Consider the following 22847-nt stretch of genomic DNA (forward strand, 5'->3'; position numbering starts at 1 on the left):
TTGTAAACAAGCTCCTCCAACAGTGTTGTAGTAACTGTTGACATACTCACTTCCTTATAACATACTCTCAGAGATGATTCATCACAGAGCCTTATCAGGGCTGTATTTTGCAACAGTAATTGTTTTGTATCCAATTTGTTAAAATTATAAATTGAATAATAACATTCCGTGCAGTGGAAAATCTCATCAGGAAGTAACGCTAACTGCTCCTGCAGTTTGCCATCCATTTGCAAAGCTTTCATTAAAATTAGTCAGCTTTTACCTGGTGTATTGACCAGGTAATAAGAAAGAGGAGGCAGTGAAAAATGCAAGACTTGTGATTGAAAATGCCAGAATGTACCAGGTGTTTGTTATGAGAGAAATACTCAAAGATACCTCACACAAAGGTTTATGGCATGGAGCTAGAAACTTCCTGCAGCAACTGAAGTTATAGTAGCATAAGTAATTTTCCTGTCTTGGATTTGTAGTAAGTCTGAAGAAATTAACTGCCCTTGGAGAAGTTGTGCATCCAGTTTTGGTTGGCTTGTGAAGATTACTGGGCAGAAGAACCGACTTCTGCCTAAAACAGCAAGTTCTGGTGTAGGAAACAGTTGTTTATGCTAAGAATTGATGTGTAGTAGTGAGACAGTAACCTGAGAATACTAGTCTGAGATTTACAGCCAGGAGTGTAAAGGTGGTTGGTACTTAAAACCCTGTAGCCCTTATAATATGTTTTTTTTCTAAAAGCATTTTAAAAACCACTGCTTCGATGTAAGCCGGGGAATCGCTGGAGACCTCAATGTCTTTTCTACTTTTTCACTCTGGATAGGCTTTGACTGGTGGGTGTCTTTAGGGATACTGGGCTTCCTGGAAGGAGGGGCCCTCAGGAGATGGGAGTGGCAGCAGGCTGGAGCTTACAGGAGCAGGGAAGGGGGATATGAAAGTCTCAGAGGTGCAGCTGACCTTGGGAAGGTGAAATAATTAAAACTGTACTGAGTGTGTTTTGTTAAGCAAGTACATGTGCATCCAGAGAATTTTGCTGTTATATCTGGGAGCTCCAAAGATGATTAGCTGCTTCTAAAAATCATTTTAGAGCTGTACTTTTGGAAGTTACATAATGGACATTGTAATGTAAAGCTCTTTAGGGCATAAGCTGACTAAGGAAAGCTGGAGAGATGTTTTCTTTCTGTGAGTTTCAAACAATTGGACAAGTACATCCTAGAGGATTTGGTGGGTTTTTTTGTTTGTTTTCTGGGTTGAGTTGGGTTTTGTTTGTTTTTTTTTTTTTTTTATTGCTTATGGTAGAAACCAAGTGCTGATTGGACCTGGCAATACAGATCTTATTTCTCTAAATTTATGGTGACAGCAGATCACATGGGTCATTCTGGAGACAGAGATCCTTTGTAACTTTGTAAGTGGTTTATTGCTATTCCATAGTCCTATCTTTCAAAATCAGAAATTATTTTGAGATAGTTTTTGGAAAGAACTCAAGAACTATGAGATACTTTAGTAAATTATGATTAAATTAGCATAACAAGTAATGTCTAATGTTTGAGTGGTTCTTGAATGGTGATCTCTGTTTTGAAATATCTGTATTATTGTCAGTCAGTAAAAGCTGAGGCTGAAGGAGCAAGTTAAGTTGTTACAAAAAAATGGCATAACTCTTGGTAAACAATCCAATGTGGAGGAGCTTACACTCTCTCTGTTGCAGCCAGCACTGGACTGTGGGTCACCATAATGCTAAATGCAAAGGATTGAGTGAGGTGCATTCCTGGGATTAGTTTTCCACTCATTTTGTTCCTGAGGGGAAATTAGTGTGCCCATCACCTCAAGAAACTGGAAAGGAACAGAGGTAAGGAATTTGGCATCCTGAGATCTCAAGGGAAAAGAGAATGAGCTTTGCTGTTTTTCTCCTCTGTTAATTTTCTCTGGGGATGTTGGGCAGAAGAGGAGATAGAGAAAAAATAAGTCTGTTCCTCTTTGCATTGGTGCAGTGACAAAGAGATAATTTGCCTTACTTAAATTATGTTGAGAGTAAGTGTAAGGCGAGTAAGAATGCTAAATGAGTTAACTGAACAGTCCTTCTAAGACTGGATGAAGGGCCTAGCTATGACCCCTCCTAGCTCATAATTTTGTAGTAATTTATTATTATTATTTTTAGTTAAAGAAAGGCTGTGATTGCAGATAGTATCTTGAAAAATGAAGATAGTATTTTGTTCTAAGCTTAGTCTCCCCACAAGCCCATTTTCATACCCTGCATTACTGTTTTTTTGCTCCCTCACTGGGAGTGGAAATAGCTTCAGATTCCTTCTCTGGAAGGTAAAAGCAAGGCTGACCTTTCCTGCCCAGTGTAGATGCCTGTTCTGAGGCCATGGGGTTGCACATGTGGGCTGCCCTGCAGTGCCGCAGGGAAGATTCTTAAGAATCCCAAACGAGTGAACTTGCCAATGTGTAGTTGTTTTCTGCAGTCCCCAGTTTTAAGTGCTCGTCTCCTTTTGTTATTTTTAGGTCTCAGTATTTGGCTTTTCTTCTCAGGTCATCTAAAATTTTCTTTTCAATGATATTGTAAACATCTGTTTTAATAGAAGTAGAGCCGTTAGTCTAGGCCTCTGGCATACTCAGAAGTGCAATTAGCACCATGGTCCATTCATCAAGTGTGAATTGCCAGATTAATTTTTCAAGGGAAAATCTTCCATGATTGCATTCTTTGTTTTTTCCTTTAATACGTTTTAACACTGATCCTGCTCACCAGAATAGCATTAATTTACCTCTTCTGTGGACTTCTAAAGCAATCTTTATTGTATTTTCTTTATGGGACATTTTTTTGCTTTGATTTATTTGGAATAGTTTTTTGGTTTGTTTTAAGAAATAGTTTGAAATATTCACAAGTGCCTGCAAATGCTAATTTTCAGTAAAAAAACCCCAAGCAACTTCAGTTGAAATTGTTTATAAATAATACAAACAGATTGAAAACATCTTCTGCAGATTTTTCAAATTAAATCTGTGTCTTACAAAAATTTGGTCTTTGTTTTTCTTGAATTTGAATGGCTCCATCCTGGCAAGTGTTGGCACATTATTTGTTTAGTATTGCACAAGCATATGAAGTAACTGTCTAATGTTTAATATGACAATAATTGCCTCAGAAGCACAGTCACAAAATGTCCATTTTGTCTGTCACTTTGAAAATATATAGGCTTTTTATTAGCATGTAACAGTTGTTTCGGACATGAAATTTTAGGGCATATTTGTAGGCATATCCAGCAATTTGGTGGTACCCCTTATTTTAGTAATTTTGACTTTGCCTTGGGTAGTTACTTAAAGGGCTGTTGACTGTGGTATTTCAGGGCTGTGCTTTAGAGATCATACAGCTGAAAATGTCTGGGGAATATCAATCTATCATGTCACTGTTTCTGGGATATGGTTATTCTTTTATGTTTTTCCCTTCCATTTTGTCAGTAAATTTACAGAAACTGAGTTTGATTACATTTATTTCATCATGTGGACCATAAAAAATTAACCTTTTATGGGCCGTGGCTAGGAGAAGGTGGCATGAAAATTGTGTAGGACAGAGAAAAAAGTGGTTGAGAGTAGCTACACATTCATATAGCAATCACTTTAAGTAAGTGTTGTTTGCAAGTAGTGCTGATCTGTGTGCCTGATAAAATGTAAACTTGACAACACCTTGGAGTTTTATCTGTAACAAACATCTCTAACATGAGTTTCATATATTTTAACTCGCTCTTAGAAATATTTTTAAGCTTTGACTTGACTTTTGTTTCTTTTTGTTTGGGTTTTTTCCCTGCTTGTGTGAAGCAGTGCTGTGATTTCTTTCACGCTTACTATTCTGTGTAATTTTTTTCCTCTGTACGTTGTTCACATGTCTTCAGTATATCTACCATGCCTTAGCATGGAAGTTTCTCATTCAGCTGAGCAGATAAGTGCCAGCCTTGTCTGTGCTTTCCCTGGACCAACCCTGATACTATTCTGTATTGCCATTTATGAAAGCTACCAATCTACAGCACAACCACACCTCTGAGATTGCTGAAGGTTTTATTGTTCTGTCTCCAGATTTGTTTTTCACTATGAAGTTAGATCACCAACCTTTTCATTCCTTGACTGAAATCCCTCATTCCCTTGAAGAAGAAAGGTGTTAGAAAATACAGTGGATAGACATTTGCTGTTTTGCCCTTTCTGCACTGTTAGCTGGAGTTCTAACTTGTATTTTCCATGTTGTTCTCTACATGTATCATTTCTCATGTTACAAAGCAGCTTGGGTTTTCAAAGCCAGCATAGTGTCTAGTGTAATTTGATAACAAAAGAATTGGAACGTTTTCAGAGAAGAGGCAAAATTCTTAGTATTTAATCATGTTTTTATATATGTTGCCTGTTATGAAACTAAGTAGTTGCAATACATGGAAAACGTTCATGTTGTGGATTATTTGCACTAAACTATGCAAAATGCCAGTGGGAAATAAAAAGGAGAAGAGAATGGCAGAGCCTAGTACTTTCTGACCAGGTTCTTCTAGACAGTCCACATGTGGAAGCTGTGATGTTTAACATCAGATTTATTTATTTGAAGATTGTTGATGGTATACAGGATTTTTGTTTTAACATCATGTCTCAAAACACAGTGAGAACACAATACAGATACAAGTCAAACACAGCAGAAGAGAGCAATTGCAGTGCACAGCTCAATCACAGAGCACCAGTATGGTTCCCAGCCTCTCTCTAACATGATCACCCCCACCACACTGGGCGTCCCTGGCTTTGCTAGGAGTAAATGTGTGAATTGAAACTGGCTCAAGCTCATCACTCACTTTGAAATTCTGTCAGTTCATTATGTTTTTATAGTTTTTATTTTGGGCTGAGGTATGTATAACACCCCACACTGGCCTGGCTAACACACTCCTAGACATTCACACTCTTAATGAGCTTGGGTAGAAATACACACCAGCTGATTTTTTCAGCTGTTCAGTTATTTGTCAAAATCAAAACTGACCCTCAGATCCTCTTGGTGTTGAGATCAAGTCAGCTTTTTTTGCAACAGCTATGCTCAGTCCCACCCAGCCACATTCTTCCTGAGCTTCATGGACCCTGGCCCATCTCTGGTCCTTCTCCCATGGCAGGGCTTTACTGATCAGCCACAGAGGACACACAGAGAACAAATAAACTGAGCTTTTGGTGTTTGGCTGCATTGTATTGGTATATAGTTTGGTGTGATTTTATGGCTCCCTGGTTATGTCCGAGGTTACCTTTCTGAACATCGGTTCCCATACTGGTGTGCAGCAGTGGAGTAGCTAAGGAATACAGGAAGCAAGGGGAAAAAGATAAGATTAGTACTTAAATTTCACGGAGAACTATATGCATAGGTCCTTTCTGTAATTTCTCTGTTGAAAATAGCAAACATGTGCAGTCAGTACAACTGGTTTTAGCAATATGATTTAATTAGTCTGGTTCCAGACTGAGGGAATGAAAAATCTGGATCAGATTTAGTGGTGAGGATCATATTTCACAATGGCTTGGAAAAATGCTGAGTGTAATAGTAATTTTAGTGCTTTTTCAGGGCTCTAACCTTATCATTTTTTCAGCACCCTCATTCATTGCCGTTTGTGATTTTCTCTTGTTTTTTTCTTGGCATCAGAACACTTCTAGTAGTGAGAAGTGAAGAACACTTCAACAGTACAGTAGTCACCTGCTTCCTTGGCATTCAGTTCATCTTATTATCCCATCTACTTCTGTATTTGTTTCCCACAAAATTCTTCAGAAATATGATTCCCCACAAATGTTGTTCCTGATTCCTGCATAAAGCATTTCATAGCACCAAAACCAGTCTTCAAAGCACAGTGCAAAATAGGCATCACATATCATGTCTGCAGTATTGTATGAAATGCTCGTAGAAGCAGGTGGATAATGAGGAAGAAACTGCATTCATAAAGGAGGCTTGTTCGGAGGTTAGGAACTTGCTTTTCCTAAGCTTGTTCTTATGTTTTTATAATTATAGTACCTTTCAAAACTTAGCTGTACATTGGTTTGCATTTTAACAAAAGCATATTATGGAGTTTGTTACTTTATATTGGTAATATCTTAATAATAATAAATAATTGTTACTGTATATTTAATATATTAAAACCTGGCAGGATATATTGGGTATAACATGTGGTGTGTATGTTTCAGTAAGCAACCCGCTGTTGTTACTGTAATAAAAGCTCAAGGAAATTGTAGCTTCTAAGCTAAGATAGGTAATGAATTTTTAATTTATCCTATGCATCTAATCTATTTTCTTACGTTCTTGGATGACGGTAGAGAAGCAAATTGGCTGGCTAGTCTGACCCTTCTTATCTCGTTCTCACGTGTTGACCCAGCTTGTCCTGTTGGACAGTTTGGGTGCCTCAGCATCACAACAATGATTTTTTTCTTGATGAAATTCGAATAGATGTATTGGATCAATATAAAGTTTTTGAACAGTACAGGCTTTGTCAATTGACTGTTCTGTCTGTATGAAGCAGGTCTCTGTACAGTCTGTTGCCTAAAGGTTCAGACCAGTGTCTTGTACTGGCAGAAATCTTTGTGCTCTCTGTATTAATTTTATACACTGCTGAGTTTTTGATCTGTTTCAAAATCTTGTATCATTAAGAGGCAGCCCACCTTGAACTATAAATGTATGGTATGAGTGTTAGTCATAGTGACTCTGCCTTATCTGTCATTGTTTGCTGAGGAGAGAAAAAAGCAGTATGCTGTATGGCCATCCCAGTTCTCTCTCTCTCAGTTGTCACGATCCTGTAGTAGTTCAGTGCTGCAGAGTTACAATTGTGGCTGACTTACTGGTTGAGATTTTTAAATTGAGTCTTTCCCACTTTAATAATTTGGCTTATTAAACTTGATTTCTAAACATGAACTTTATTTTTCCCCCACCCAGAGCTACCTTCTGCATAGACGGTAGCTCTTTGCTCAGATGTTTCCTTTTCTGAGTTACAGCAACATCCAAAGATTATGTTCCAGTTCCCACCTGCCTTGTGATAAACAAGCACACTGGGAAGCATGATGGTTCGTAAAACCTTTTTAAGGAATTGCAGAGGAGAGCCTGACTCTGCCATGAATACACAGTTACAATGGCTATGTTAATCTTATGTATTCAGTAGTAGCTGGAGGCATCACTTGCACATCAAACTAGAGTATCACAAGCAGCCCTCCTCTATTATGATAGCTTCTTTTTAGGTAGTCTGCCTTTTCACTGTGTTGTTTGGTTTTGGTTTTTTTTTGGTTGTTGTTTTGGGTTTTTGGGTAGTTTTTTTGCTTGTTTGTTTTTATTTTTATTTTTGGGGTTTTGTGGTTTGTTTGTTGGTTGGTTTTGGGTTTTGTTGTTGTTTTTTTGTTTTGTGGTTGTTCTGTTTTTTTGGGTTTTTTTTAAAGTTTATTAGCACTTGGAAACTGAAACAATCCAATTAATGAAAGGGTAATTTTGGATGGTAAAAGATAGACCAAGCTTTCCTTGTCCTTAATAAAGCTATCCTTTGGTTGTTTAGAGAAGAGAGCTGCTATACTGAGCACAGAGGTATTGGATACCCATCTTTGGCAGGGGCTGCTAGGCCAGGCTGCTGTAAAACCAGGCACAATTCATGTTGTTTCTTACACAGCTTGCAGTGTGCTAGGGGACATGAAGAACAGCTGAGCTGACTGCAGAGGGTGAAGAGGACAAAGACAAATCCATTGGAAGTCTGCCTCATTAGTTTCGCTGTTCAGAGAACAAGTTGCTTTTCATTGAGATTTTCAAATTAATGGTGTCCTTTTATATTACAAGGCCATGTGTATGGGCATTATTAGTCTTGTATTTAATTAAAACAACAGCTGGTGATCATTTAATTACAGGGTATGAAAGGGAATGACACTTGACTATGTAGCATTGTTTTATTCAATTTGGAGAATTGTAGCCATTTTTCATGTACTATTTGAAAGCTGTGGTGAAGGATGTGCATTTTGATGAACAAACTTGTGAGCTTCATTGCAACAATTCTACTCTGTTATGGAAATAAGGTAAAACAGTGGCTTAAAAACATACCAGATTTCCTGAAAATCTGAAGGAAGTAACGAACAGATTGGTACAATTGGTCTGCTTCTTTTTTCTCTGCACTGTGAAATCAGTGCATAGTTTCCTTCTGCTGAAGGTCAAAAATACTTCAAGGTATTAAGGATGTTTCTTGGTTTATTCAGAATTTTCAGTGTACATACTTTATAGAAGCTGTGTAGGATATGCCCATAGCAAGCCTGAGCTACTGAGTTTTTACATGAAAAATGAGGCTGCCTTGAGAATCTTAAATCTTCTGAACATAAAATTGTGTATGTGTATAGTTGTACTGAAACAAATAACTACATGTATGTAAGGTATTTTTGTAGCTGATGTAATAAAAGTCCTATTGACTGCACTGACAATTGAGGATACCCAGGGAATTACTAGTTACACAGCATTTAAAAAGGCAGAATTCACATCCAAATACCTTTTTAAAATTATCTTTCTTGTCTTGAAGGGAGAGTTTTTTTCATTAACAATGGGAATACTGTATGTGAAGAGCCAGTTGGTTCTGGTCTCTCTGCTGTCAGGCAGCTGCTTTCACACATCAGCATGGGAAGACAGCTATGGTTTTGCTGGCTTCCAGTATTATAAAGGTAGAATTTATATCAAAATAGGACTTACTAACTGATTCATTGCAAATGAAACAAGAGAAATTACTTTTAGGTGACCCGCCCAATAGAATATCAGATTGAGGGACTGAAAGTGGGTGGAGGATTAGAAGCAGTTTGTATTTCAGCCTGAATCTTGGCAGCAGAGCAGTGTTTGCTGTGTTGCTTGGTCTGGTGTGAAAGGTCACTTCTGTTTTCATACCCAGCATAACTTGAAGCTGTTTCTTTACGACTACAAAGAAAGACTTCAGGGCCAGTGGCTAGTTCTCCTCCTGGACTTTCCAGTTGTAGTTATCAATACTTAGTGTTGAATTCTGGCTGATGAATTTGGTGAAACGATGAATGGGGTATTTAAGGAGAAGAAAAGAATGGGAACAATTAAAATTCTTTTAAGAACTGTTCTTGGTTTTTAAGTTGTGTAGCTAACCTAATTTCAATGTTGTGAGTTATCCTAGCCTGATATGTATTTTTGCATGCTATCAGCTAAGTGTGGAAAGTATCTTTCATCAAAAGCATCTGCTGCAGAAAGAAAATTAGTTTGGGTTCTTCATATGTGGGTTAGTAGATAAGAATCACTGAAACTCACTGGCGTGGGACTGAGGAGAGCAACAACTGCAGAAGATTAGCTCGCAGTGATGTAAGCGTTAGTTGCAAAATAAAAGCAAATCCTTTGCATGGAGCTATCCACTTTCACCAGAATGATAACCTCTATATGTCTAAAGGCATTAAAACGTGGTACACCTCATTCTATAATGCAAATCTTAGTCAGCATTTAATATAAGGGTTTATAGCACAAGACTCAGGCTATGTCTTAATGCAGTAGCATTAGAGCTAATCTATGCATTCCTAGCTGAATTATTCCTCGTTGTATTTACCCTTATAAAGGATATGGTGAAGGAATGTGTGTTCTGCCTGGATAGAAAAATTCCATGTTAAAAAACTATTAGTTAAATTGTTAGCTGTATGTGGGATTTTTTTAGACTTTGTTCTACTGAAGTTCCTATTGACTACTACAGAAAACCGCATTACTATAGCTGCCATATAATATTGTCTCTTCTCTAGTGCTAAGTGGTTTGCGAATTGATTCATTTGTTTCTTTCCTTTCTGTCTTCCAGCTTCATTTAGCAGCCCTGGCTTCATTAAAGGGAGACATTGTGGAGCTTAATAAGCGTCTACAACAAACAGAAAAGGAGCGTGACCTATTGGAAAAGAAATTGGCAAAAGCACAGGTGAGCAATAGTAGTTCAAGATTCTGAAGATCCTTGGTTTTGTGCAGTCCTTGTCCTGAGAGAGGATAAAATTCCAAACAATGTCACAAATCAAAAGAATTTTAAGACTACAAAACACATAGTTGCCATGGGTTATACCTTTTATGTGTTGAAGACATTCTTCTAAAAAAAAAAAGTAAAAATTAATTAGATACATTTTGTTTTGAAGTCAGTATAAGCAACAAGTGCTTTGAATTATTGTAGAATATAAGAATTACAGGTTGCTCTCAGTGGGTTAGGTAACAGGTTGCAGAGCCTTGCACTCCTGGGTCACATTTAAACACAGCACAAATTAACACTGATCAAAAGTTACTGCCAATTTTCAGTTGTTTTGATGTTATGGGAGAAGTTACTTGTGATCTCAGTCTAGCTTCCAGTATGCCAGTTGGAATTGTGGAAAATACAGCCAGTGGAAAGCCAAGGGGTTTAATAAGAATAAGGTTGGAACTCTGATGCTTTTATAGCTCTTACATAGTGGCAAATGCAAGCAAGGAAAATCGAACTATTTTTAATATTTCTCCTGCAAAAAAATCTTTGTTTTCAGATACTACCATTTTACCAAATACCTTTTAAAAATAGTTAACATTTCAAAACTAATTCAAAATGCTTGGATACAGACAAAAAAAACATTTTGTCCTGTGCCACTTTATTTGTTGCTCAGAGATGATGTAGAATCTCCAGCCTTGGAAGTACTCAAGGCACCTGGACCTGTTCTTGGGTTGGGTAAGGGACTGAGTGAGTAAGTTCCTGTAATGCTTAGGTCCCTGCAATCCTTAGCCTTTCTGTGACTTTACAGATTTAAATTTTCGATATTTATTTCATTTTGATGAGACCTTTCATCTGTGTTACTTAAATTCAAGCCAAATATAGAAGTGTTTAAGCAGTCTCGATTTTCAGGCTCTTTCTTCAGTCCTCCCTTATTTTGGCCTTTGTCTGCATTCCCTAATGTTTTTTTCAGCTGCTTTTAAGATTTATGGGCTTGGAAGTGATACTGTTATTGCAGACCATCAATGTAACATCCAGAAATAAAATCACTTTCATGTTTTTATTCTCCTCAATATGTGATCCAGAGCCATGCTGGGAGTTAACATGGTTTATCAGCTATAATCCTGAGAGCCCTTTGTAATTTCTGTGGCATTCTTGGGATAGTCCTCTTTCTGGCTTACAGTTTGCTATGAGGCTGCATTAAACTCTCAGATGGATTCACTGTATCCAAATGATCCACATCATTCTGCATGATTGCACTGACTTTATTGTTGTTATTTATAACTCTGGAGGGTCTGGTGCTAACCACAGGTTTTTCTTAGTATTTTATTTTTATTTCTGGATCTTTATTTAAAAGTAGAGATATTATCTCTCAGCCCATGAAGAGTGCCTTGTAGGTGCTCCCATACAGTACTGAATACACACTGATGGCAATTGGGATTAAGGATCAGTCCTTAATACCAATTAACATGTGCTCTGTTAGCTCAAGATTGTTTGGTGTTTTCTTTGATGGGTTACCAATTACGCATGCGTACATAATGCTTGGTTTGTAATGCTGGGGGTTTTACTTGATACTGAGCCATGCAAACACAAACATAGTGATCAGTGCCTCCTGACCTGTGAAGAGTACACAACTGGAATATCCAAAAAGCCGGCTCATAGCTGGATTTTGGATAAACAAATAAGTCTTTATAATGAACAGTTTTATATAAAGATTTAATGATTTATCTCTTTGCACTTCATTTTTTTCTAAAGCCCTCCAGAGGATAGAATTTAGTATGTGTTAAATAAAATACAAATCTTTACTAAGGAATTCAAATCATTAAACAAACACAACTCATATACTGAATGTGTTGGCAGTGCTTAAGTACTAAAACATACACTGGTGAAACCACTGCACCTTGCCTTCTTTTTCTAACTGCATACCAAGTACTTGTGCCACTTAACATATTTTTTTTAACTTTTCTTCCCACTCCACAGAGATTAGTTCATTATTCTTTCCTCTACAGCCTCTGTCTAATGTGAATCAGAGGTTCAGAAGGCATAAATTAAATAGGAGGTGTTTGAGGTTCTGCATAACCACACTCAGATGCTAGTGGGTCAGTATTAAATCTCTATTCTGTATCTGACTGTACTTACTAAGGCAGCACATGTTTCATTTTAGCTGGCATGGTAAATGCTCTCTGGAACAAATAGCTCTTAAAACACATTTTTTGTAATACCTTTCCCATCATTTCATGAAGCATGTGAGGCATTTGGAAGAAAGGATTAGTGATTTGCAGAGTGGAGGTGATTTGGGGAACCACAGCTCAAGTAATAGATAACAAATGGTGAAGAAAGCTAGTTGGACAGCATGGGCTTAAGGTTTTGTGAAGTGATGTAATTGATTAGTGGTTGTTGTAGCATACTCCCTTCCAAATCTGCAGCCTATAGAGACCAGATATAGCATTTCTCTGCATGCTTCTATTATTTCAGTAACATAGCAGATCTCTTTGTGTTTTTATCAGAGTACAATTCAGCAATAAAATGATCTCTTGAATGAAATTTGCTGTGAAACACTGGTCAACCACAACTAATGTCTTCTTCCAAAAATCTTTCTGTGATTATGATAATTCTTGTACTTTCTACTGGCTCTGTGTGGCACAGTATCCTGGCTTTGATAGTGATAAATGGTGGGAGTCTGAAGGGAGAGCATAAGAAATGCACATAGAGGATTTTCCTCTTTCATATCCCCCACCTTTCTGCCAACATCTGTGAGCAGGAGGCCATATCACATTTTATAGTCCTCTATAGTCCTGTCCTCCATGGATTTATATAATCTTCTTTCTAATCTGTCTACATTCTTGGCATTTCCAATATCCTGTGACATTGAGTTCTGTAGTTCTGTGATTGAGCATGGGATTTAATAACATGCTGAATGTTTCAGCAAGTACAACAAGAATAGATAATTCACTTACTATATTTTTCTTATAATTTCATCTCCTTTCACAAGGTTGTCCTGCTCTCTCATTCTTATGCTTAGTCATTGTTATTTTATAATAGCTCTAGACACAGAATATGCTGTATTGTTCTGGATCCTGTGTCACAGCAGTAAGTCTCATTACTGCAGTAATAGTTCTTTGCCATCCTCTTGAGTATTCAGAATATAGAGAGGAACAGCAGAATTACAGTATAAGAATAAAACCAACACTCTGTAGACATATAAGAACAGAAGCAACATTCTCTGTAGACATGTAAGAACATGTGAACTTCACAGGAAGGCTTTAGTTTCTCATTTAACAGAGAAACTTGAAATAGGAATGCATGGTGTTCAAATGAACATTGAAATGACTTTGTTTTGTTGTGTGATGTCCTTATCAGACATAGATTAATTTTGTGTTTGTATTCCTCTTCCACATTAAGTATACACAGAACGTATCACAGAACAATTAATTCTGACCATGCATGCTTTTGTGATTGAGGATTTAGCACTATAGACTTGTTTTTGTACTTAAATTTAGATTAATGGATTGCTACTTTTAAATCTGCCACTCCTCTCAAATTAAAACACTGTATTAGTTGAGCTAAGTTTTTTAGCTTCTGTAATCCTGTTAGACAGGTTTATCACTGTGGCTTGTTCAGGTGATGACTTGTATTCTTGGTGAACAGCACCACAGCCAGGGTTTGTCTCTGCAGGGCCTGGGGCACTGGGGCATCTCGTAATGAGCACCGCTGCTAGTAGTTCCTTTTTTTTTGACCTCTGATTGAACACTGCAAATTTAATATAAAGATTAACAGAATTAAGCATATTGCTGGTGTTTCTTTCACTAAGAATATATGAACATTAATAGGAAATAGAATCACTTGTTCAGACAATAAGTTTGAATTAAAATGTTTTCTCTTGTCATTCTTCTTCCTCATACACTTCTTGCTGTTGTTGTTTCCTAGCATCAAGAGATCAGACAGTGGCGGTTCCAACCATTGTTAATTTTTATTGTAAATGAAATGACCTTTTTAATCCATACCAAATAACAACCAAGAGTTCTCCACTTATATTGAGAACTGTGCTGGAAACTTCTCTTCTGACTCCAACAATTAATTGCTCATCTTTTGCAACCTCTCAGTTGGTTATCCCTGTGTTTGCTTTCTTAGAGAATTAGACCTCTTAAGAGTTTTGAGACTGGAGCTCTTAAGTATGAGGCTGGAAGAAAGATGAGGAAAAGGGTATAAGGTATTTATTATTTATTATTAAGGGTATAGGTATTTATATTTACCTTGTACTGTGTGACTGACATGCAAATAAATCTTAGGAGGTGAATGTGTACACCTTGGAAAGAAATAGAGACCGGTGGTAGATTGCTGTTTTGAGACTCAAACCATAAAGAAACTAAGGATGGTGGTGAACAGCCACAGTAGTATCCCAGAGAAAAACTTCAGCTGTGGGTAGAAAAACATGCATTTGTCTTTTCCTTTTTAAGTTTTCAGATGACAGTTCCATAATAAAGAGCACTTCTGAATAACCAGAACAATTTTCCACTGGTGCATTTTGGGATTCTTACTGAACCATGTTTCCATTGCTTGGATGCTTTTGCCATTTTTTCTTGATGGCTGACCAGAACTTAGGAAATGCAATTCTGTTCCCTGCCTCAAAGACAGACCAGTCCTCAGTATCATGGCTTATCTTTTACAGAGGTTTCCTTTCAGCTTTTTCCAGTTGCTTTTACCTAAGATAATTCAAGAGCTCTTTTAAAAAGTCAAATGTGAAGCTATTATTGTATATTGCCAGACTGCTGGTTGTTCACAAAGTACATCTGTCACTGAATGATGTTATCCTGAAAAATGGTCACTGAAAAATGGCTGGAGAAAACAGAAATCAAGTTGTAATGTGGCTGAAACCCATTAGCAAAAGTCCATATATCTTCAGTCAATAGAAACAAATTCTGCTTTTCAGGCATAGCTTAGAAAGACAAAAATTGTTGTGATTGGGGTTTTATTTATTATCTGGAAACAATTATTATACACTCTATCTGAAACATCCCTTTGGTTTAAAAGCTAAAAAAACCACAAGTGCACATAATAGATTGATCTTGATAATGGTGAGGTAGCATTTGTGGACAAATACATGTGTCAGAAGAAATTCAGGTTTAGAAAGGCTGAAGAAGCAACTCTTTATTGCCCCTAAATCTACCTTAAAGCTTTTGTGAAACACTTTCTCTGTGTTATTTCTGCAGTTTGAAATCTTCAGAAAGATACAATGTTAAGATGTGGAAATGTGAGATATAAGCTGTAGAATGATCCTTCTGTAAAGAGTCATCATAAGGTACATGTACAGCCTATCAGTTGCCAACCTGAAGTTTCATAAACCAAGTGAACATTATCAGTCTTCTGAAATGTCTTCCTTTCCTCTCCTTTGCAGTATGATGATATGATCTGTTTTCCTTAGTGTAGGTGAAAGTGATTTTTACCACAGCTGAAGGTAGAAACTATTTTGTTGTAGTCTGTGGAAGGGTGCTCTGATGTCTGTGCTACTTTTAAGTGTGAATATTCATGGAAGTTAAAAACTGTGGAATAAATTTATTTAAAATTAAAAATAAAAATGTTATTGAAGCTTATTGTAGATTTTAATTTTCAAGCAGTCTTTTTATGTTATCAAGCTGTGAATGTAAGTGGCCAAAAATATGGGAGCAAATTATGAAAATTCTGGCACATCTACTCCTTCATTATTTTTTGTAGTCCAAAGGGTTTAGGGAGTTAGCTTGTATAGAGTGTTTACTTGATTTGAAAAAAAAAACCTGTTTGATTCAGCAGTTTTGGAGGACCTCCAATATTACTATCAGTTTTGGCCCTTAGAAATGCTAAGATTTTACATTGCTGCTCTTCAATTAAGGAGTGTGGGTTTTATACTGTTAAGTGGCTTGTGAGTTTTGGTTTTTTTGACAGCATGGTACTTGACATTGTGTGATTGCTAGGAGGCTTGACTGGAGGGGGTCAGAAGCAAAATGTTAGAAATGAAAGCAAAGCTTCAATCAGCATGCAGTACTGGCTTGTCATTGCAGTGGTTTGTAATGGTTTATTGTAATTGAAATAGAGCATGTGCTGGCCTGAAGAGTAAGCCAGGGAGACTATATTTAAAATGCTGTGGGAAGGAAAAAGGAGGATTTCATGATATGGATGAAAAACAAGCAGTCATGTAGCTCTTTATTGTTCAAATCATGAGCATTTTATTGGAGATTACGAACATATTAAAAATATGATGTTACCTATAAACATTACTAAAAGCAAGTACTTACACTAGAGATGAAGTTATAACCTCAAAGTGTGATTACTTTATAATAATGTGGTTTCTGCTGTAAGATTTGTTCTATTTCAGACCACAATGGGGAGATCCTATGATTCAAAGATTATATATTTATGGCTATTTTGAGTTGCAAATAGTGGGGTTTTTTCCAAGCAGAAATGGCAACTTCTCTTTAGGAAAAAAAACAAGTAAGTACACTGCATAGTTTGTCAGTTCTCAAATACTGTAACTGCCTACCTGCATACACCTGTCCTTTTCTCTTGTTAAGGCACTGTTGGTTTGATGAGTAGGAAAACTGTAGTGCAGTGCACTCCTGCCCTGTGCCCAGTCTCCTGCAGCTGTCCATAACACCCTTTCTGTTTCCTTGCTTCTCTGCTGCAGTGTGAGCAGTCCCACCTGATGAGAGAGCACGAGGATGTGCAGGAGCGAACGACGCTGCGCTACGAGGAGCGGATCACAGAGCTGCACAGCATCATTGCTGAGCTCAACAAGAAAATCGATCGACTGCAGGGAGCAACCATAAGGTACTGCAGCTTCCTGGGAATTCTGGGCCAGGCAAGACTGGTGCAAGACGTGGTACGAGTTATGCTCTAATATGATGACGACTTTCAGGCTTGTCATGACGGGTACAGAATAGCTGCCCATAATCATGGTGTGTGTTCTGCAGAGTATCATCCCAAGCACCCAAGAAGGGCTTCCTTCTCTCTGGCAAAGCCACACTTTACAAAACCTGACAAGCACTGCAAAACATGCACCATGACATCTAAATATTCCTTTTTGTAATGTGCCAGTGTACCATATAAGTGATAGCAACAGTGTGTAAAGGAAGATGAAGACACCCGACTTGAACCTCAGCTTTTAACTTTATTTTGCAGCCTCCTGTAGATCACCTAAGCAAAATCATTTGTGGGAAAGATACAGTTCAAATAGATATCAGTAGGTTTTGCCTCTTCTTGTGCTGGCTTTTTTGACAAAACACAATGGTACAAATCATGTTGTTGCCTGGTTCTGCAGCAGCAAAGCTTGGGGTATTACACAGGTTGTTACTGTGTTAAAATAAACTTTATATTTGACTACATGGAAACAGTTTTCCTCACTTTTTACATGTTTATGTTTTTACATATTATTTTCAATGTAGAAAAGTTGAACTGCAGTGCAGACGGAGCTTCCTAAAGTTTACTTAGTGAAGATGCAATGATATGCCAGAATCTGTGGATTTTCTAGAGAACATTAAGTTAGATTTGATGCATTTGTGGGTAATGTTGATGTGGTGCTCTGGCCATATAGCAAATTTTCAGTTTTCCTTTACCTATTAGTTGCACTTATTTTTTGGCAATTGCTTCATTTCTTTGTTGCGAGTACTTCTGCTAGCACAAGACAATGTTGTTACAACTACTCACTTAATCTTTCATTAATATATTAGAATGGAAAAAGAAGAATGTTTGGTGTACCATAAATAAGACAAAACACAATCACATAAATATTTACCACTACTAAAGCAGTGTTAGAATCACATGTTCATGTTATTTAATAACATAAGTACTGTTGCCTATGAGATGATCGTAACTAGCAATGGTCACGGTGAGATTTTTCAGGTATTTTCTGCTGGTAGTAGTTCTCTGAAAAAAATCCCCATGACTCCCTTCTTCATTTATGCTTGATACCTCTGCAGACAAACTTTCCATTTGTCTTTTAAAAAGACTAGTTGAAAAGCAAAATCTGAGAAAGCATGAGAACTGCACTGATTTTTTTTCTTCTTGAGTGACAGAAAAGCTCTATGACATTTAAGAAGAATATTACATAGAATTCATAAAAATGATGTGTTTGGAATCCTTGTGGCAAAGTAAATGCCAGGTAGTGTAAAATTATGAAGAACTGGAATCAGACGGATACCTCTGAATGTTTAACCATGTCCATAAATGAGTCAGCTGTGACATGCACAGGAACATGAGGTGTAAGAAACAAGCCTAATGGGATGTGCATGTTGCTTCTCATGAAAAATGCAGGTTTTCTGTCCCTTTTGGGCAGTTCTGGCCTTTAAAGGCATCAGAACAATACTACTGCAACAGGTGCCACACCATTGTCATGCCACTCCAGTTTAATTCAATCATTGAGAGCTTGTTTTGCTCAGACAGCTGGAATGCCTCATCTGGTTTTATTTGTTTTGGTTTTATTAGTAAGAACCAAAAATGTTTGTTAAGTTAGTGGCTCTTTTTATTTCCTTTAATGATGGAAATAGCTTATTTTCTTTGTCAGGCCAATAATTTGGTGCCTGGGGAACAGAGGAGAAATATTCCTTCTGAAAATGGAAACTGAAGGGATTCCACAGGATTTGTAAAGCCAGCTGAAAGAAGGAAAACTGATACCTCCTGCTGTGGCTTTCTGTAAATCCACTCTGGGATCCACATGTGTCAGTCTTGAGAAGCTGTCCATGCATCCCACAGAGCAAGGGTGGTGCAGTTGCTGTCCTTGCTGGAGCAGGTGTGACTCGCAGCACTCCACCCTTGGTTCTGGGGACTGCTGAGTCTGGGAGCTGGAGCAGAACAGTCCTGAGTGAAGATGTTCTGGGAACACAGCGCTGCTGGGGCCTCAGCAGTTACACTTTCCTCTAAAACAGGAAGATTTTAGTTTTGATTTGTCTCTTTGAAACCTGCAGGTAGTATTGAGGAGAGGCTTTACTTGTGCTGCCACAAAATTTGGGCTGTCTTTCTGGAACCAGAGCTTACATTAATTGCATAACAGATTAATGTTTCCCCACTGCTGACACAGTGACTCTCTTTTTCACATATCAGTTTTAGATTGTAAAAATAAACTAACGTGTAGCTTCATGTACCTCTACTCTGTGGCATTCCTTATAGTTCCTAAACACAAAAATATTTTGGAAACAATTAGAAGAAACCAGTGCTTCATGGAGGGTATTTGACTATCCTCTTTAAATTGTATTATATTTATTTGAATGTGAAGCAGTGCCCTCAGAATGTCAGAAACAGAAAGTAAGGAGACACCATGTTTAAATCAAATAAGGTGTTGCAACAGTTTGAGGAGGAGTGTTGGCAGGCTGTATAAGCCGGTAAATATTCTCCATTCTGAGAATTTTTGTCTCTATTTTTTGGTGTGTGTTGGGGTTTTTTTGCTTTTGCACTGTCAGAGTTTAGAAGTGTAATGGCTTTTGCTCATGCAGTTTAGTAATGCCGGCTCTAGAATCATGGAGTGGTTTGGGTAGGAAGGGACTTGTAAGACCATCTAGTTCCAACCACTGCTATGGGCAGGGACACCTTCCACAAAACCAGGTGGCTCAGGGCTCTATCTAGCTTGGCTAGGGACACTTTCAGGAATGGGGCAGCCACAGCTTTCCTGGGAGAAAGCTTAACTCACATGTCAATGCATGTGTCTCTTTCCAGGTGTGTCTGATATGCTGATCCCCGTGGCAGTAATCTTACAGGAATGTTTTCAGTAGTTTACAGGATTTTTCTAGGTTTGCTAGGCATTTCTTGGGTCCATGTGTGTGGCCTCATGAATTTTTAGCTGCAGCTCTTGCTCTGCATTCTTCCAGCATTCCTTGAGTAAAATGAGTTCACCATGCTTGGGGGAGCAAGCCAGCATTCATCTGCAATTGTCTCATCTCCCTACTGCTGATGCTCCGGACAGCCTAGCTGGTTTGGAATCCCCCTTCCAAAAAGAGGTAGTAAGGTGAAAAAAGTGTGTTCCAGCACTCAAATACTCAGGTGCAAGTAGATGAGCCTCTGTTGCCAAAGATCTCTGTCCTTTGACAAGGTGCATGCAATTTTATCTCAAAGTGTACAGCCTAGAAGATGGGAAAACCAGTCAAATGGATCTTCCCAGAGTCATATTGTAAATACTTGGACATAAAGGATGCACCCAGTTACTCTGAAAGATGAAAAGGATTTAGAAATTACACAGTAGAGTACTAAAATGTAATAATGTCTATATTTAGGTGAGAATTTCTGACTTCAGAAGTTTTTCATATAGCCTTAGATTCATTCAAACTTGACTCTTTTTTTTCCTTAATAATTTCTTGGGCTGTCAAAATCAGCTGTAACTTCAGCATGTGACTGACAGTTTTTCTTAGATGTCAAATTGAGGTTCAAGAAAAGAAAAAGAGAGATGTCTAATTGCTTTTAGTTCTACACCAATGGCTGTTTGGGTACATCTCTAACTCTAAAAATAGCGAGCAACTATAACAATACCAGACAGAAATATACTATGTTCAGTGTTGGTGCGTGCTATAAATTACTTGAAATAGTTGTCAAGAATCTTATAACCCATTAGTGTAAAATAATTTGTTCAGACTTACAATTTTTATTCTGAGATACATTTAGAAAGTGTTGGAAGTTAATGGAAAAGAGGGGTAGTGTGAGAAACAACTGCTCACTTCGAAAATTTAAAAAGGTTTATTAAACCTTGACAAAAGATACAACAAAGGACTACATAAGGAAAAATTCACAGTGCTGGGAACTGCCCTCGTGGATACCATGTGGCCGGTTCATCTTCAAGATGGACGCTCAGTCTTTTATATCTTGGGGGTTGCATCAGCCAACCCTGGCCCCTCCCAAAGTCTGTTAGTCAGCTCTTCTTTGCCATTTATCGGTGGAGACTGCTTTCTTGGAAGTTGATTGGAGATCAGATGTTGCCATCCTGCACCCCCTAATCACCAAGCTTTTCCATTCCCAACTGCCCCATGCAAGGGGCACATGTGCATGCCTTGTTTTTACCTATCTTAGACAACCCAGGCTGTCTGATGGCAACAATACAGGGGGGGAAAAGGGAACTATGGGGAGAACAGAGGACATCTAAACTACAATAACATAACTATACATCACTAAAGCTTTTCTCAATACTCAAAACAATAGTAATTTCTTAATTGCGAGACCCAGTCATCTCTTTATCCATCTATAACAGTAGCAAAGAGACTACGGCTTCACAAGAAATAGCACACAGCACTTACAGTCACATTTACACAGTGACCTGGAGGTCTAATTCTGGCTTCTAAGTATGTGCTAGGTGGAACCATTTCGAAGGGCAATGTGTGTGTAATAATGTTGGCTTCAATGCACAGTGCCCAGCTCCACCTGCCCTCAGTGATTAATTTCTGTGCTGTCTCAAGCGTGTCACAATTTGTTCACAATGAACTCGTTCAGAGGGACTCGTCAATCTTTGTGCTCATACACTTGTAGTATTTTCTATCTGAGGGTCTTAGAGGGTTTTAAAAATATTTTTTTTAAGTTAAATGATTGTTGAAAAACTGCTGGTATCTGTAGTACAAACTATAGACTGCAGCTATGAAGAAAACATGCACCTTGCCAGTGTTCTGTGGTGTGAAAGGGTGCTGAAAAATGTGCAGTTTTGCTCACTGTTGGAACAAGTTTTTCTGAGTGTCTGTGCAGCACTCTGATCCTTGGTTGCACCTAGTAGTGAAGAAAGCAATTGGTGCAGAAGTAACTGAAAACCACCGACTTTTTTCTCTAATCCTCCCATCCTCTGTGTTTAGCATGGCTTGATCTGGTCTTAATTGCCTCCAACTTACCATGACATTCCAGCAAGTGGGACCATCAGGGCCCATAACAGAACAAATGCCTGCTTTTTACAACCAAGCTGTTGCTGATAGCAGCAATAAGGAAGTTGTAATGCCTCCAGTGGTGTGGCTGGAATCCAATGGCTGGTCCTTGTCAGCTGTCGAGCACCTTGCATTTCCAGTTCCTCTGTTTTGGAGAAAAGAAAGTCTCAAACAGCATCTTTTGTTACTGCCAGCATCAGTTTTAATGGCAGAATTTATATTTGTGATGTATCACTGCCCTTGAATTCCCCCTTATTCTTGCCCTCAGTCTGTTTTCAGTCTGTTCTGTGGTGGTGGAGCACTGATTGACCTTGCTGCCACATTATCAGAAATGGATTTTTGATCTTTCTGGTCAGCTTTTAAAAGCATTAGTTCATTTAGAAACTGACTTCTGGCTTGAGTCATCAGAAGGGTGAGAGTCCTACTGCATGATTTACTTTTCACTGTCCCAAGATACTGAGGGGCACTTAAACTGAAAAACCCAGTACTGTTGCTAGCTAGATGAGGTTGTGTTGTATATTAAACAGAAAAATCTGTGCAAGACCCCAAAGAAGAGTGGTGAGAAATTATTATTGTTATGTGTGCTGTTGCTTTAAGGCCAGAACTTTTTATCCATTTGGGAGGTAATTCGGGTTTTAAAAATATAAGACTAATTGTTTCATAAATGAAAAAAAGTCAATTACCTTCAGAGGAAAAATTACAACTGTTTGAGTGCTTGGTAATTGTTTTGTCTAAAGCTAATTACTAGTGGCTTTTTTTGTGGCTAATAACAAACTGGTTCATGGAACATTAAAGGACGCTTATGTGTCTTCATTACACTGTTTTAACTCTGCTATTCATGACTAGGTTCTATCACTCTCTTAAGTATTTCGTGGTACTTCCAAGACTATTCTTTGATGTAAATCTCAGTGTTTACCAGCTGACCTGCAATTTGTTTGGTAATAGTCGCCACTAAGTGCTTCTGCTAAAGTCACACTTTCTTTGCAGTGAAGCAAATGTAAGGTCTAGAAGAACGTGGTAGAAATTGCATCTCACTACCTTGGGAAACCCTGCTTGGCAAGCAAGCTAGAAGTCTTTTTTTGGTTTT

The 22847-nt window shown here is 38.0% G+C and overlaps 1 protein-coding gene across 2 annotated transcripts in view; it reads left to right on the forward strand.

Annotated features, from left to right (window-relative positions):
* Window positions 1-22847, forward strand: part of MCC (MCC regulator of Wnt signaling pathway) — a 183506-nt gene that overhangs the window by 106226 nt on the left and 54433 nt on the right. For both annotated transcript variants that reach the window (XM_054653346.2, XM_054653347.2), the window contains 2 exons: window positions 9771-9884; window positions 16567-16709. In XM_054653346.2, coding sequence (XP_054509321.2) covers window positions 9771-9884; window positions 16567-16709 — 257 coding nt within the window. The remainder of the gene's footprint in view (window positions 1-9770; window positions 9885-16566; window positions 16710-22847) is intronic.

The sequence above is a fragment of the Agelaius phoeniceus genome, chromosome Z, assembly GCF_051311805.1.
Source record: "Agelaius phoeniceus isolate bAgePho1 chromosome Z, bAgePho1.hap1, whole genome shotgun sequence".
In the NCBI taxonomy this organism is placed as follows: Eukaryota; Metazoa; Chordata; class Aves; order Passeriformes; family Icteridae; genus Agelaius; species Agelaius phoeniceus.